Source organism: Habropoda laboriosa, unplaced genomic scaffold, assembly GCF_001263275.1.
Source record: "Habropoda laboriosa isolate 0110345459 unplaced genomic scaffold, ASM126327v1 scaffold65, whole genome shotgun sequence".
Classification (NCBI taxonomy): Eukaryota; Metazoa; Arthropoda; class Insecta; order Hymenoptera; family Apidae; genus Habropoda; species Habropoda laboriosa.
In genome coordinates this window covers 423,061-439,775 of record NW_017100254.1, presented here as the reverse complement: position 1 = coordinate 439,775, position 16,715 = coordinate 423,061, and the positions used below count along the sequence as shown (strand labels likewise).

Below are 16,715 nucleotides of genomic sequence, written 5' to 3'. Positions count from 1 at the left end.
TTAAACTTCAGTTACATTAAAAGATCGTTAAAAAAAACTTGTATATTATTTATGTTTTGTGTATATCTATATATACATATATATATACACATATATACATGTGTATATCCGTGTGTTGCCGTGGTGTAAAACATACACATACACCGCTTCGTTTTGTTGGTAGTTCCAGTTTCGTTCAGGAGGTATCCTGAAGGTCTATAGCAGATTGTGTTAAGCTTTTACTGGCCTGTTGGGAATGTTCCAAGAAATAATTATAGCACGAATAGATGAGCTGGTATCAGCGAATACCGATAATTTTCATTTGTCGAATACTTTCAAGAAAAGGAACGAGACCTTCTCATTCTTGATGTTGACCAGTCCATTTTTATTAGCTCTACTGCAACGTGTTTCTCATACTGAATTTATCTGATATCAGTCTAACATATAAATCTTGTTAAATTCAACAAAAGTCATTTTTACCATTTTTTGCCTTATCACGTTTATAATGTTTTACAATGATTTTGAAAATTAGGTCAGTAAAAGCGTCCACAACGCTTTATTAACTTAAACAACGTTGTACAATGCTTTATGGTAATTTGAAAATTAAGTCAGACCTTCAGAGAACAATCCGCACGTTCATTTTTCTGTTCCAATTTGTATTTACAGTGTTGTGTTCAGCAAAAAAAGAAAAAAGAAATCGTTAACTCGATGTCCATCAGAACGGCGATAAAAGCAAACTTTTCATCCGTTTTGTCTCATCGATGTCACATTTTATATACGTACAAATTTATGTTTATACGTTTCACACTCGCATCTTTTCTCCCGTGTTCAACATATCCCTATAAATCTCCATAATCGATAGCTTGGACCATATACACGTACTCCTCACACTAAGATTAATACGTATACACTATCGTATATATATACTACTTGCTGTTCGTTATTCGAGATATGGGAAAAAAGAAAAAAAAAAAAAAACGTAAAGAATCTTCGGAATAAAATTTCGCGTGTGATCTATGCGGACAATATGCAATAATAATTTCTGAACGCGTTTTACAGCATGATTATTACGGATATATCTGTTATATGTGTGATTATTCTTTTACAATACCGAAGTCTCGCATCCCTTGCGTGTTAGATTTAATTTCCACTGACCCTAAAGTGCATGACACGATCCACGAGCTATCTGTTCCCCCCTCCTCCTTTTTTCAGTCATCAGGCAGACTCTGGAGTCTCATTGTACATTATTCTTCTTCTATTTCCGTTTTTTTACCCTTATTTTCTGTTCACGAAGTTACATCACATGGGTTCTCAGACGGTAGTTTGCGTGAAGTATAGGATATTACGTGTGGCGTGTTCTAATCGGAGAAAATGGTAATGGGACTGCTTGGAGAACGTAATCGATTCCCGCTAATATATATCTACACACTTTGTTTCCCTGCGCTCTCTTTACGCATCTACACCACAGTGTCACAGATTAACGCAGACTATGTCGTATATATATATATATTCACTTATTGTTGGTCACGGTGTACATGTTACGATGAAAGTACTCTCTGATTCTAGGAAATATTGTTACAGCTATTTCTTTGGAAATATCAAAAGGATAGAATTCCTTGCATCGTTCTGGTAGACTTTGTTCTTCTCATAACGTTGCTACTGAATTATCCAATTTAAAACTAACAAGTGTTCAGAGAAGAATAAGGAGAGATTTTTATTGGTAACTTTCACCGTAACATGTTCATCGCTGCATATACAGGATGTTCTATAACTGGTGGTATAAACTGGGGAGTGATTCTACGTGAAAAAATAAACAGAAAATATAGAATAAAATTGTTTCATGAAAGACTTAGATTTGAGAAAATTGAATTTGAAGATCTGCTAAAAACTCTTTCTTTCGTTCATACTTTTATGTCGATAAACAAGCATTTGTATCATTAACAAGAACGTCATTTTCAACAATTCGTTCAGTAACATTAATTAATAATCAAGAAAACCGTTAATAAATATACTATCAGTACTCATCAGGACATCGCTTGCATCGCTTATTAATACAAGCATAGCGCCGAGAGATTAGATTAAACGCAGGTGTGCTCGCCGAATATTTCAATTTAATTTTCTCAAAAAACTAAGCTTTCTATGGAAAAATGTTATTCTTCATTTTCGCTTTATTTTTTCACGTAGAATTACCTGTTTCTATCGTTCCAGTTACGAAGCACCCTGTATAATGATTTTCCATGGGCGAACCGGAATTGTTCTCCCTATATTGGCTTGGATAAACCTCGGAGGCTTACGCTGTAGACACAGCAAGCTAAATGACTAACTAGCAAACTCACGTCTGTCTTTCTCTGTGGTCATATTCGGTTCTCGAGCGGCTGAAGGATCTGTACGCGGAACTGTCGCGTTCTCTCTTCTCTGTTTAGAAATCCCGCGGAGATGTCGCACACGTGCCGCGGCACGATATCCTTGCACGGGGCCTTAATACACACCGTGGACGCTTGCACGTTCGTTGTGAGCAACGGTGGTACGCAAACCTTCCATATCAAGGCGGCAACAGAGGTGGAGCGACAGCAATGGGTCACGGCCCTCGAGCTGGCTAAGGCCAAGGCTATTCAGGCTATGGAATCTGGTCTGTATATCGAGAACGATTATCATGTTTGCCTATCATAACGTTTACAGAGAAAAAGAATCAGTCTGTAGCTGGATAACATCACATTGAACCTTTTTGAACAGAGGAGCTATTACTCTCTAGTCATCTAACAGATGGAAATATTGATTACGTGGTAATCTAGGAGAAGAGACTCAGGATTAGAGGACTAGACTTTGAAACAGAGTGAAAACAGGGAAAAAAGAAATAGCTTGGATGTGGAGAACTCTACCGATGTGGCAAAAACGAAATATTGATTATACAGTAATCTAGGAAACAGGCTTTGAATTGGAAGTACTAGAGCTTTGAATAGAGTGGAACCCCTAACAGTCGTCAGGCAGAAGAAATATTGATTGTATATGGTAATCTAAGAACAAAGAAATCTTGTGAAGAGACAAAAAGAAATTGCTACTATGAGTGTTAAGACTGTAGACAGCTCTTGTTGGGAATGTTTAATTCAGAGACGGTATTAGTTGCTTGTACAAGGCCAACAATCTAATAATATGGCTGAGTAATTAGAAAACGGGTGTAATGGTTATGTCTGAAAATCTTTGGTTAGATGATACTCGAATTTCTTTTTACCAACAAGACTGATTCTTTCTCTCTGTACTCTGGGTGCGAATTTCTGAGCAGGAATCAATTGCTATCTTGAACCAATGGACCTATTAACAGTTTGCAAGCCGTATAGAATAGCATTAAAGGCAATTGTCCACAGCAGGCTATTCTAACGTGCACACCATTGAAACCCGGCACATTTTTTCACGCAGCAACCGGTAGATGAATGATCATTTAAGTGACGCGTGATACAATTAAATAATAACGTAAATCTCGGTAGCAATTTATGATCAGACACAGGGTAGAGTTATACTGTTTTAACCGAAGATCATTTTCCATAATTGCGATTAGAATAGACAAATGATTTTCATAGAAAAAAGGAAACCAGATCGTCCTCGCGGCATTTAATCAACCGAGGACGTAGTACGTCTTCATTTGCAAAGAAAAAAAAGCAAAGAACGTAGTTAATAAGGCAGCTAATAAATTGACAACCGTCGGGAATTAATTGGTTTCTGCATTGGAATTGCATCGCCGTTGCCTCCAGCAAAGCATCAAATCTTCTTAACATTTCCTTTGCATGTTTTCTCTCGTTCTTTCCAAGACGATAACGAAGCTAAATATTTCTTCGCGCGCCACGTTTCTTTCTACGTAAATCAAATGTTCCGATAAAAGATAATAGAAAAGGAAGTAAATGGCGATAAGTGGAGCAGAAAGAAAGGGACCCACAGTCTGTTGCGAATACCAGTTGATACTTGGTCCACGTTCGCTACGTATCCCCTTTAGCTTCCACGGTCAATTGTTCACTTTTTATTTACTGACTAAACGTATTCCAGTATTTTACGTGACGACCGTTCATCATGTTATCTATTGGCCTATAAATCATGACACAAAATAAATTGACTCTGCCACTTAATTAACTGTATTCTTCTAGAAGACATCACGAACGTATTTATGAGATATTGAGTCATTGTTACGTTATCTTTTGTTCAAATTCCAACGCAGGAATCTCTCTGTTGCCTTTTACCAACGGGTGCATCGAGAAAACTGAACTACGTTTTGAGCAATTACGTTATGTGAGGTAAAATTTGTTCTAGAAGAAGAGGAGGAGGAGTTCCAGGATAACGAAAATCAGAAAGCAGAGGAGGTAGCCGTGATAAAGGACCTTTCGCAACGTTTAGACGACTTACAGGCCTGTAATGATTTGGTAGTGAGGAAAGGATCCACGCTTCAGCTGGCTTTAAACGAGCTCGAAGCGTTGGAGGCTCCGTCGCCCGCTTTGGCGACAAAAATAAAGACAGTCAGCGAACGAGCAACGCTCTTTCGTATCGCGGCCGGTGCTATGGTTAATGTAAGTTGAAAGGACGTCGTTAAGAGTAATATAAGAGGATGAAAATTTCTGGACCAACCGTGCGTAAAATTAGCCCCTTCGATGAAGCCGAAGCAATTGTGTTATTTTGTTGCTAAATATTGTGTTCAAAGAGGAGGAGCTAGTCAAATATTCCAAATTAATTACAAGTAACTTTTAATATGATCGAGAAGAAAAACTAATAGATTTGTTTTAACGTGTGTTGCACAGATAATACTAATGACACTGCGTAGAAACAAAATAGGACAAATTGTGATTTCAGACGAGCAATGAGTATTTGCAACTAGCGCAACAGCAAGAGTCAAAGTGGAAGAAGATGCTGCAACACGAGCGTGATCAGAAAGTCCGGATAGAGAAAATGGTCGAGCAACTTGCCAGGCAGCATTCCCACTTGGAGGAGGCTGCGCAACACGCCCTTCCAACAGCGGTAACAGCAGGGGGGCACAGATCTTCTCGTAATTTGATTTACTTTCTATTCTATATTAATATGGTTGGTAGTGCTGAAATTAATGTTATGATGCTACTACTGACGCTGTTGTGTATGGTGACGCTGAGAAAGACAAACCCTCCTGTATTTGTTTATTGTCCATGTTGTGTCAAGCTTTTACCTTTGTACGTTGTTCGCAACACAATGTTCTGATTGTGCTATAAGGCCTTTTAACTTTGTAACAGTGACTGAGTTCTAATAGAAATGTATATTAAATACACACATGGTCGCACATGTTATACGTATATGTCTGGTATCAGGCGGTTGGCAATGTTCCGCAGGGTGAGAGGGATGCTGTATTCATCACACGATAGTGCACAGCTGAATGTGCTCTTATACACGTGTATACATACAATCGCTTGTTGATATTCACTTTGTCATGGCACGTGCATTTGAATTTTCGAGCCTTCACGTGCTTTGTCGTTCTCTAACCAGATGGCAGTTGCGTAGCTTCACCTGATTTGAATTGTGGTTCGCGAGTAACGTAGCTTACACAGTCTATGCATGAAATACGTGCAGTACATTCTACTATATTGTATGGCATATTACAGTAATGTATACAGTACTTCTATGTATATATACACACATTATAGATATGTATATATACATACGCACGGGTGTGCTTTCATTTCTCCCAAGCTTGACGCTTAATCAGACTCAGATGGCCTTGTAAATTTCCATTTTCGTACGAGTTCTTTTTTGACAGTTCTTTTCCGTGATTCCACCGTGAAATTCAATGTGATAAACCTTGAGTCGAGAATCGAGAGTTTCGACGATTGTGTTTGAGAGGATCAGTGGAGAGATGCTAAACCGATAGTTCGAACGAAGCGAAAGGGGAGGAGTCTGTCATCAACTGGTTCATAACGGTCGGCAGCTTCAATCAAGTTTTAGTGAGGGCTGAATATATGAAAGCGCCCAACTAATCTCGGAATCTAGCATAACCAAATGCGTGGTATATTGCAGTTACCTGTTAAAAAAAATCACTGTGTACGAGCACCTTCAGTGATTCATCATTCGTTACTTTAACCAGCACTGCAGGTGTGGACCGAGATTGGGGGGGTAGAGGACAGTTCAACTTAATGGCAGTAGCAGTTGTCATACCACGATTCTATCGGTTAAGAAGGGGAACGACACAAATAATAAAGAACAGGGGAGGGGTAGAAGAAATATTTCAAACCAGAGAAGTAAAGTGAAATAAATTTGAGCAGTGGCATGTGCGGTTATATAGGTTCAACAAATATCTTATTCTTTGCCTTATATTTTACATTGGCGCGAAATATATGTTTCATTGCGTAACCACTATCGATAGCTTTTGCAGTGTTTTTTGTTCATGCATTTTCGCATTTTATCTATCGCTAAACTTGACAAGCAAACATGACTCATAAAATGTAAATGTTTTCTCCATTTTGAATTCTAAAAACATTTTGCAATAAGATTGTAATTGAATAACTGTTTCATTGATCAGCTAAATCTTATTTAGCTTGCATATATATCTTTGCTTACTTATTTAATTATCTATTAAGCTAAACTAAGCAAACATTTTGATTGTCTTAGATACAACAGTTGCAACTTCCCCATCAGAGGACGAGGAGGATAATGCAGAATTTTATGATGCACAAGAATCTGATACTTTTACTCTAAATATATCTGGTGTCCAAACTAACAATTCAAGAGATCGAACCGATTCTCAAGGTAGTGATGATGGTTCTAGTTCTGAAGGAGACCAAACACCTTTGTCTTTATCAGACACTGCTCCTGCTAATTCCTTTCGTATTGTGACCGATTCTACAGTAGTAACTCCCACCACTGCTGCAAACACCGACAATCTGGACAATGTAAATGAATCTCTATTATTTAATTACTAAACTTTAATTGAATTAACTTGAAGATAACTCTTATTAAACATCTGGCATTTTGTGTCAGACAAATTGGGAATCCAACAATGGCAGCAGTGGCAGCTCCGGGGTGACAGGTTGTAGACGAAAAAGGAGGACAAGGGTACCTGAGAAACCAAATTATCCCTTAAATTTATGGAGTATTATGAAAAATTGCATTGGTAAAGATTTATCAAAAATTCCAATGCCTGTCAATTTTTCTGAGCCACTTAGTATGCTTCAACGGCTTACAGAAGATTATGAATATGCAGATATTCTTGACAGGTATAATTTATCTCTTTATTATACTGTTATCTAAATAATATTAATAAAATAAATGATTATAATAATAATTTACAGGGCAGCGGAGTGTACAGATAGCTGTGAACAAATGGCTTATGTTGCTGCATTTACTATATCTAGCTATTCCACAACTGCTTCCAGAACTGGAAAACCTTTCAATCCTTTGTTAGGTGAAACATTTGAGTGTGATCGCGTTGAAGATTTAGGATGGCGCGCGATTTCAGAACAAGTGTCGCATCACCCTCCGATGTTAGCGCAACATTGCGAGGGCCGAAAATGGCGTTGTTGGCAAGAATTTACTATGGCGTCTAAATTCCGCGGAAAATACCTCCAAGTATGTTTTGATAGGTTACTTACAAAACGAGGTTTTCACAACATAGTGAAAAAAAAAAGACAGGTTACATTTAATCCGGTTGTGAATCATTGTAGGTAATACCATTAGGAACTGCTCACCTTGAGATGGACGGTGGTACACAACATTACACGTGGCGAAAAGTCACGACTACAGTACACAATATAATAGTAGGAAAATTATGGGTTGATCAGAGTGGCGATACGGATATTGTAAATCACAAAGAGGGTATTAAGTGCCATTTAAAGTACACGCCCTATTCATACTTTGCAAGAGATAGTCAGCGTAAAGTAAAAGGAATAGTCATGAATTCAAACAATGAAGTTAAGTGGGTTGTGCAAGGTACATGGGACTCAAAGATAGAAATTGCACCTGTGATCAGTACATCTGGCACGCCGGATAATCCAGTATATAAAACAGGACCTTATATACTCGCATGGAAGCGCCGTATGCCACCGTAAGTATTGTTTAATTCAAACCGCGGTTAATCCTTAAAAATTATCTTGAATTTTTTTTATATTGTAACATTTTTGTTTCTACAGTGATGATAGTGACAAGTATTACAATTTTACGGAATTAGCATGTCAACTGAACGAACCTGAGGAAGGAGTAGCTCCCACAGATTCTCGGTTTAGGCCTGATCAAAGATTAATGGAAAATGGTCAATGGGACGAAGCAAATGCAGAGAAACTTCGATTAGAAGAAAAACAAAGAGCTGTTCGACGTGCTAGGGAACACGAAGCCGAGAAAGCAGCTTGCCAAGGTATTATTAAATATTTCTTGTAAACCTTTTAAGGACAAATTGTTTAACGTTCTGATATATTATCGATACAAATTTAATTTATACCAGGTTTTCCGTATGAAGTTTATGAACCATTATGGTTTAAGAAAGAGCAGGATCCATATACGGACAGTCTGTGCTACATATACGGTGGTGAATATTGGGAGTGTAAGAGTAAAGGTGATTGGTCACGATGTCCACACATATTTTAGCTTATTATATAATTATATCAATTAATATTGTGACCGCCAATATACAGTGCAGAAATGTTTGGATTTGTTTTAAGTGAAGATAGCCGATTTTAGAAATCACTTTCGTGAAGATCACTGCTTCTAAAGAAAAAAAAATGCTGAAGTGATAGAGCGGGGTTGTTAGGTGACATGGTTCAGACACTATTTCTTCCAATGAACTGGTCGAAGTTGGCATTCTGACACATAAAACGAGCGTTTTTTGTAGTATATCATTACCTCCATTATCCTATACATCCTTCTGTCTGTTTATATTACCACTGCATCCCTCTCATTTACTCACTTTTCTAAACAACCAGAACATTAATTGTATACAATCCACATGGCCCAATTAAACGCTTTACATACGATTTTTGTATAGACTTGAAAATTTTCTGTATTTGTTACTAGGTTCTGTTACTAAGCTAAATATGTAATAATACATTCGCAAAAAGAAAATCCAGATACTACTGATAAGTAAAGTAATTCTCAAGAATGTTGTTAACTCAGTTTACAACTGATAATAGCAATAAGATCGATGATTTTTATTACGAGAACATTAAAACACTAGAAATTAAAGACCATAATTACTGGGAGTTTAAGTTGAAAATACGAAAACCCACTTAAGGCTATTAATACTACAGTATTCATAACTTGTTCCAAATGAATCTAGGTGTAATTAAATTGTTCTGCTTTTTTTTTTAGAAATGGAACTGAATTCGTAAGTTCCAACAAGATCGATTGTTAAACACCAACTTCGTAAAATTGCCATATAATTTTTCTGACACACGATTATCACGTATCCATCGCGGAAAGTACTTACATAGGATTATTAAAAAATGTATTTTCGATGCTTGACGCGATGCTGAAGTTATTTCAAAGACTTTAAAAGAAAATAATATTAGAAAAAAAATTGTTTTAATAGTATTTGCAGAGTAAAATCAGAAGTAAGAAATAATCGCGTTAAATGTGTCTAAAGCCTTATTGAGTTATTTAAAGTAAGTATTAATAGGTGATACGCGTTTTTACATATTGGTTATTTACAAGTGTGGTGCGGCCAGACTGTTCACTCGACTGCCACGTCTTAACCTTTGCACGAAAATCGGATAAGAGGCGGCATTCGTTCACGTTGATACGACAATCTGTAACCGCTATGAAGAAAAATGTTCCTGCGGATAAAATGTTCGTAACAACGAGAGAATTCAGTATATCATTGAGACTCATCTCAATGATTCATACGAAAATCTTGTTCTGCTGAAACATGTAACGAGAAATAAAAGAAAAAAGAAGCAGATGGTATAAAATGGGTACGCTTCCAAATTTCTGCAATTTTCCGTGCAGATGTAGACTCTAAATGTTCCACAAAATATAGACTGGTTTATGTAACCAGCCTACTTACTATACACTCCGTCGAGCTAATGTTACAAAACATAATCAATATTATTATTACGGGAAATGTGTAAAGAGAATTTAAGATCACCTTTGAAAAGCTCATAAGTGTAGTAAGTTCTTTCTTTTTCTTTTTTCTTCTTTAAAAAAAAAAAAGGAAACGCTTGAACTCGAAGCATTAAACACTCACTAAAACTGAAATCCTTTTCCAAGCTACAGTATGTAGACACGCACACATCCATACACAGGTACAAGCCGCGCGATTGAGCGCAAATGATTGCGTACGTACGTATGTATGTATGTATGCTGTATGTATGTAGGTATGTATGTATGTATGCCCGCATGTACATATGATAATTAATAAAACCCATTGTATATCCCTCTTATGAGCACATCATAATACCAGTTGTTCCGTTCATAGTGTTTGTATATTGACAGCTATAATAATTTTGGTCTGTATAAAACGACATTGAATGGAACACCTAGCTTGCAACTGATGTTGACAACCATTGTTATAAATAAGTATTTGGCTGTATTATAATTTTAATAGTTGATTATAATCGGAATATATCTGTATACATATAAATACAAATGGACTATAAAATAAATAATTTAAAGAAAAATACAATAAGGCGGATAGAACAGATGTTTGGATTATAATAGTGCTTGTACATTAGCTATTACGTGTGGAACGATAAATACAAAAAATGCTTCGCTACAAAATCGAAGAATATCTTTGTAGCATTCATATGATTTGCCTTTTGGCAATATCCTATGTAACATCCGTTGGTCGCACAAATGGTGCAATTATTTATACGATAAATAACCGTAGTCTTTTGTTCCATCAAACGAATTGTATTGATTTATTGTAACAAATTAAAAACGATATTGAACGGGTAACATTTATCATGGAATGTTTCATTTCTACCTAGTCATCGATCCATCTACCTATCGTTACTAAAAATCTTGATTTGATATCTCGCGCGCTATGATAGAATACACTGGAACGATCTTCTGCCTGTTTTTAGTACGATTTTATTCTGCACGTGCAAATTTGCTAATTCCGACACAGTTTTTATTCATTTCCTATTCTCAGAAGTAAAATCGATTTTCATCAAGCATAAGGACAATTATCGTCATTAAAATTCCTTGAAATTAAGCGACGATAAAATGTTTTATCGCGAACGACGAGTGAGTCTGTCAGAGATTTCCTCTTTCGTTCCGTGTTTCATGCGTCTAGTTCCACGTTCCGATAGGACGTATCGCGTCATTGATTTTATAACGTATGAATGAAATATATACTAGGTATTCGTTATTTATCGTAATGAACGATAAAACAACGCTGATAGATACACGGATATTTTCATTGGTATAGTTTTACCGGATATTCGGTGAATTTAACCGACATGCGCGCGGCATCGGTAACGGATGACGTCACGCGTAGTAATACACGCCGGGAGCGCATGGCGAGTGGAGTGTCTGCAGAGGCTGCGCGAAGTGGGAACTGCTTTCGATTGTTGGCGGGCGCCGCCATCTTGGTCAGTGAGCTTGCGAGTGGCTGTGCGACGAGGACTACGTTTTTCGGTGAAACGAGTAATTCGTGCGATTTCCTTCAAACCCTGCGTCCAACCGTTGAAATCCACGAGCATCGAAGATGTCGGAACGGGAGGATAACGTTTATAAGGCGAAATTGGCCGAGCAAGCGGAACGCTACGACGGTGAGTGCATATTTTCCGGGAAAGGACCCGGCCTGCGGCAAAATGAAATCCACGAAATCGACACAAAGCACGGCCCCGAAGAGAAAGGAGGTAGCACCGCCCTCGTGGCGTTCTTGCCGTACGATTTCGTCGGATATAAGAAATGAAGCTCCTCTGAGAACCGAGAACCTTAAAACTGGGATCGAGTCTCATTGGATCTGTCAAAAGTCTGTGAAACGTCAAATATGACTAATCCACGCTAACGGTCGTGGCCGTGTAGCCGGTTCGTGACCGGTATTCCTTTTTATTAAAAGGGTGGGTTCGTTCTTGGCTTCTGTCATCGTTCCGCCGGAACCCTGTCACGATACGCGAGCTCTCGAAAGCCCTTTGAGAAAAGGATCGGTCGGAGAAAGCTACACGAAAAGGTTTCCTCGTTTATTCGAGCTACATTGTTTCGTTGAAACAAGCTGGCCAACAGCGGGGCAGCGTTGCTAGGCGTGCTGTTCAGAGTAGTTTACGGGGGCCTCTCAACAGATAACCAGACAAGTCGGTCCTTCACCGACGTGTGTGACGCATAGACACGGCATGATACTTACCAATCGCTGCCGGGTTACTCCTTAGACTCACGTAGTAACGCGTGCTCTGCTCGTGGCATTTGGCCTTGAAAGCTGAGAGAAATCATTCGGTCGATCGATCGACTGATCCATCGCATATCTTTCCGAAAAATTGTCTAGATATATTTTTTCTCTTGTTACAGGCGCTTTTCCTCAGTGTCGTAGCTCGTTCGAGCACAACTATCTCTTATTACGGAGTACGCGCCGTTATAATTTCGGTTATAGAAATTTTTTACATTGCTCCTGGCGAAAGTAGTATGTAGTGGGGACTCTTCGTGTCTCGTTGGAAGGGGGAACCGTCAAATCTCTTCGTTTCACGAACCTCCTCTCTCGTTTTGCATTTCTCCCTAGAAATATTTTACGCAGCGTGTCTTTGTCTTCCTCGCGGAACGTTATCGGACCAGCGAATCGAACGGCACGCGTTTGACATTTTGCGGAAGCTACAATGTACATACATATATACATACATACGTATTTTCATGTAAATCTCCCGTAACCGTCCAATGACTCGACTTATGTAGACTAGCAGCGACTCTAGCTAGGCTACATACTCATAGGTTATTAGATTCTTTTCAAATATTCTTCACTGGAAGAAACGGTTTATAAACAAGATCCCTATGTCTGAAATTTGTTTTTCTCTCGAAATACCTCAAATCGTCAGAAATCTTATTCTATTGTATTGTCGAGGTCATGGACGTTATAATCAAGTAAGAACACGAACCAATGATTTCAGTAAAGAAATACCGCCGTGTCATTAATCCCGAATACCTGCTTTTCATAATTTCGTCGTTTTCGTCGCTGCTTGGGCACGTTAATCGAAACAGCCGTATTAAAGGGTAGAAATACACACATAGAGGAGACAGAGGATCCCGGTTGAAACGGCCGCTAAGCGTGAAGAATGACAGGGTAGAAAAGGGAGAGGAGCTGATGCGACTCTCCCGGGATGAGGTGGAGGAGAGAGAAGGAAGGGCGGTGGGCAAATTCGAGGGTTGCCTGAGCAAGACGGCGGAGGATGAGGCTGGGAGGAGGAGGGGTCGGAGCGAGATTACGAGTGGAGGGTGAGAACGGCAAGGGGTGAGATGGCTGGCGGGGTGGGGGGAGCAAGAGAGGCCGTAGCAGAAGGAAAGTATTGATCTCTGTAGTCGGGTATATCCTCTACGTTTCTGTAGACCGCCGTCACACCGGGTATACTACGTTCGCGGTAATTCGTCGTCGTCGCCCCGGAACCACCATGAACTTGAGCCTGATCTTCTCGTAAATGTCTTTATGATGCCTCTGTTGATTTTAGCTGAACGATTATAAAGAGAGGATACACACTAATCCGCCTTCTATGTGAGCTGAATATTTATGCTATGCCCTTTGAATTATGTTACCTGTTCTTCGGTCAACTTATAGCATTCGAATGATAGTAATTTGATTGTTCTAAGCTGGTTAGTCTTCTAAATAATGATTCTAAATGGTAACGATTTCTGTTTTCTGAGCGATTTGTGTAGTTGTTAGAATGTTTTTTTTTTTCCTTTAAGGACAATTTGTTGAAGTTGGATAGATGAAACTTGTTCAATCCTATCGAGATTTTCTTGAGAGTATATTAATGTATTACTTTTCAAGATTTTATGAATCGTTAATCAAATTTATTACAAGTCATACGAATAATGAAATGCAGTCCAAAGCACGTGTATTCAGATCGATATCATTATTCTCGAACGACGCGTACCTATAGATAATAAACACATAATAGTAACCAACTTCCTCGAAAAGTTCAAGGGGCAGCGGGTTAATATATGCCCGCGTGCTGGTCTCTCTCGTGCGGAGCCTCTCTAACATCCCAGATGAAACTAATAATACATCCACACAGGGTAGCCACGTATTAATAATCAATAGATCATTTCCGATTCATTACTTTGCCATGATTGCATGTAACGTGCCTCGGTAAGTTCGATACCTCTATCCAAACGAACGCTACTCTCTCTCCCCCTTAACACGTTGCTCATCGAGCAAATTACACTCTAATTGGTGTATGAGATTCCTGAAAAATTTCTGCAAAAAGTTGCAGGGAAAATTTAATAATCTAAATTTGGAAATTCAATAATGTGAATTTGGAAAATTTGGAAATTTAATAATCTTAAATTGAAGAATATGAAAATTTAATAATCTAAATTTTGAAAGTTAAAAAAGTCAATTATTTAAGATTGAAAAATTATTAATAACAACATTTTTAATCCAAAAAATTTCGATAATTCTTTGTGATTCATTTCAATTTTTTTTTAGCGTATTTATTACTTTTAATTTCAAATGGTTTTCAACTTAATGGCACGTCCGTCTACGGCGACACTCTCGCCGGCGTGATTTGCAGAGATGGTCGAAGCGATGAAGAAGGTCGCCTCGTTGGACGTAGAGCTGACCGTCGAGGAGAGGAACCTCCTTTCTGTTGCCTACAAAAACGTGATCGGCGCGCGGAGGGCTTCCTGGAGAATAATTTCAAGCATCGAGCAGAAAGAGGAGAACAAAGGCGTCGAAAGAAAGCTGGAAATGATCCGTCAATACCGATCTCAAGTGGAGAAGGAACTTAAAGACATCTGCGCCGACATCCTTGGTGTTCTGGACAAACATCTGATTCCATATGCGTCCACTGGCGAATCAAAAGTCTTCTATTACAAAATGTAAGAGATTCGGCGAATCCCCAGTTAGGAAACGAATTTCTTTCATACTCTGATACTTTTAACGTTATCGATTGTAACACGGTATAGATTATATGTGTCGGTGATTATGAAACTGGCCTAAGTCATACTTCTCGTCAAGATATTTAGACTTTTTCCTTTGGAACATAAACTGAATTCTGTTTAACTACACAATTACTAACTTCATTTAACGGTTCAATTTTTATCTATTTTGCAAAAATAGCTTCATATCATTGTAATGTAAAGCAATGCAACATAAAATAAGCGATTAGTTGAATTTTTAAAAATTTCTGACTTAGTCCACTTTCATAATTAGCGGTGCATATTGTAATGTCAGAAAAAACGGTTTTTAAAATAGTATGATGGTTTCTGGCCGGATGGCACGGTAGCTTGGATTAAAAGGTAACCAGCAACACGGAAGAACGTACCGTTTCGGTCACTGATTTTCGAGGTATATTGTTTTCTAAAACTTGGAGCTGCCCGGCTCGATAATTCCGCTCCGTGGCGAATGTAATTTACGAATATCCGCGAAGATTCGGTCTTTACCTTGTTAACGCCTTGATAGATTCATATGGAAGCTCTTGAATTTCATTTAACGTCGCCGATTTCACCACTCCCACGTGCACCGTGATTCACACGAGCAGTTACAAATAAACGGATATCGTGTACGTGTTAGCAGCTCATTAGATTTAATGCTATAATGAATATTAATACCGGTTGCATTCTATGCGGTGGGTCAGGAACGAATGTTAAAAATTAACCAGGAAAATTCTTAGTATATTACTACCACTATTATATCGGATTTACTGTTCAATGAACACCGTATACAATGTGCACAATAGGAAAGAAATGGTAGAAATTAGAGATGTAGAATCAATTATAAACGATCAGAATGGAACAATAGGAATTTTGCAGTTAAGAGAAATGTAATAAGCTGATTAACGAGACTGTTTTCGATGTGCAATTGTAGGAAGGGCGATTACCACCGCTACCTGGCCGAGTTCGCCGTTGGTAACGACAGGAAGGAGGCCGCAGAAAATTCTCTGGTCGCTTACAAAGCGGCGAGCGACACCGCCATGACGGACCTGCCACCGACTCATCCCATCCGCTTAGGATTGGCGCTGAACTTCTCCGTCTTTTATTATGAGATTCTCAATAGCCCAGACAGAGCGTGCCGTCTTGCGAAGGCGGCCTTTGACGACGCGATCGCGGAGCTGGACACCTTGTCCGAAGAGAGTTACAAAGATTCAACCCTTATCATGCAGCTACTTAGGGACAATCTCACTCTGTGGACGTCGGATATGCAAGGAGATGGTTAGTAAAAATTATTTCACGTCAAACGATGAGTGGCGGCGAAGTAATTTTTGTGGTAAAAGGAGCTCTCCGGTCGTTTGCGTTTTAAAGCGTTTGCCACAACGCTAGGCTCTGTGTGGCGTGCGATCAATAATATGTATTGCAGCAGCACGATAAAATCTTCCCGTTGTATCAGATTTTTTCACACAACCAACAGAGCAAGTGTTATATGCAGGGAAGAATATACGATGCTCTTTTAATGGTTTATTCAGTGGTGTTATTTGAGAGAATTTATGTTTTATATATTTTGATATTGTATAATGCATTCAGAGTTCGAGACTGATCGCGAAAACGAGGCTGCGGCCGTTTCCACCAATGCTTGAGCCCAGGCACACCCTCTCCAATACGTTCTTGCACCATAAAGTCACCTGGTGAGCAACCCGATCGATCCTTTTCCTCCTCCTTTCTCCTTA

At 38.7% G+C, this 16,715-nt stretch overlaps 2 protein-coding genes across 7 annotated transcripts in view; both read left to right on the top strand.

The window, feature by feature from the left end:
• Positions 1 to 9,356, top strand: part of LOC108572306 (oxysterol-binding protein 1) — a 12,761-nt gene extending 3,405 nt beyond the window's left edge. For 4 of the 6 annotated variants that reach the window (XM_017934512.1, XM_017934509.1, XM_017934507.1 and 1 more), the window contains 9 exons: positions 2,403 to 2,608; positions 4,276 to 4,529; positions 4,810 to 5,002; positions 6,589 to 6,869; positions 6,958 to 7,193; positions 7,269 to 7,545; positions 7,641 to 8,020; positions 8,106 to 8,326; positions 8,414 to 9,356. In XM_017934512.1, the coding sequence (XP_017790001.1) occupies positions 2,403 to 2,608; positions 4,276 to 4,529; positions 4,810 to 5,002; positions 6,589 to 6,869; positions 6,958 to 7,193; positions 7,269 to 7,545; positions 7,641 to 8,020; positions 8,106 to 8,326; positions 8,414 to 8,556 (2,191 nt within the window). In that variant the 3' untranslated portion in view covers positions 8,557 to 9,356. The remainder of the gene's footprint in view (positions 1 to 2,402; positions 2,609 to 4,275; positions 4,530 to 4,809; positions 5,003 to 6,588; positions 6,870 to 6,957; positions 7,194 to 7,268; positions 7,546 to 7,640; positions 8,021 to 8,105; positions 8,327 to 8,413) is intronic. The other 2 variants (XM_017934510.1, XM_017934508.1) reach the window with 1 other exon arrangement.
• A 2,108-nt stretch (positions 9,357 to 11,464) lies between these two features.
• Positions 11,465 to 16,715, top strand: part of LOC108572493 (14-3-3 protein epsilon) — an 8,287-nt gene continuing 3,036 nt past the window's right edge. Inside the window, exons 1-3 of the mRNA XM_017934743.1 lie at positions 11,465 to 11,678; positions 14,625 to 14,931; positions 15,920 to 16,263. Coding sequence (XP_017790232.1) covers positions 11,615 to 11,678; positions 14,625 to 14,931; positions 15,920 to 16,263 — 715 coding nt within the window. The 5' untranslated portion in view covers positions 11,465 to 11,614. The remainder of the gene's footprint in view (positions 11,679 to 14,624; positions 14,932 to 15,919; positions 16,264 to 16,715) is intronic.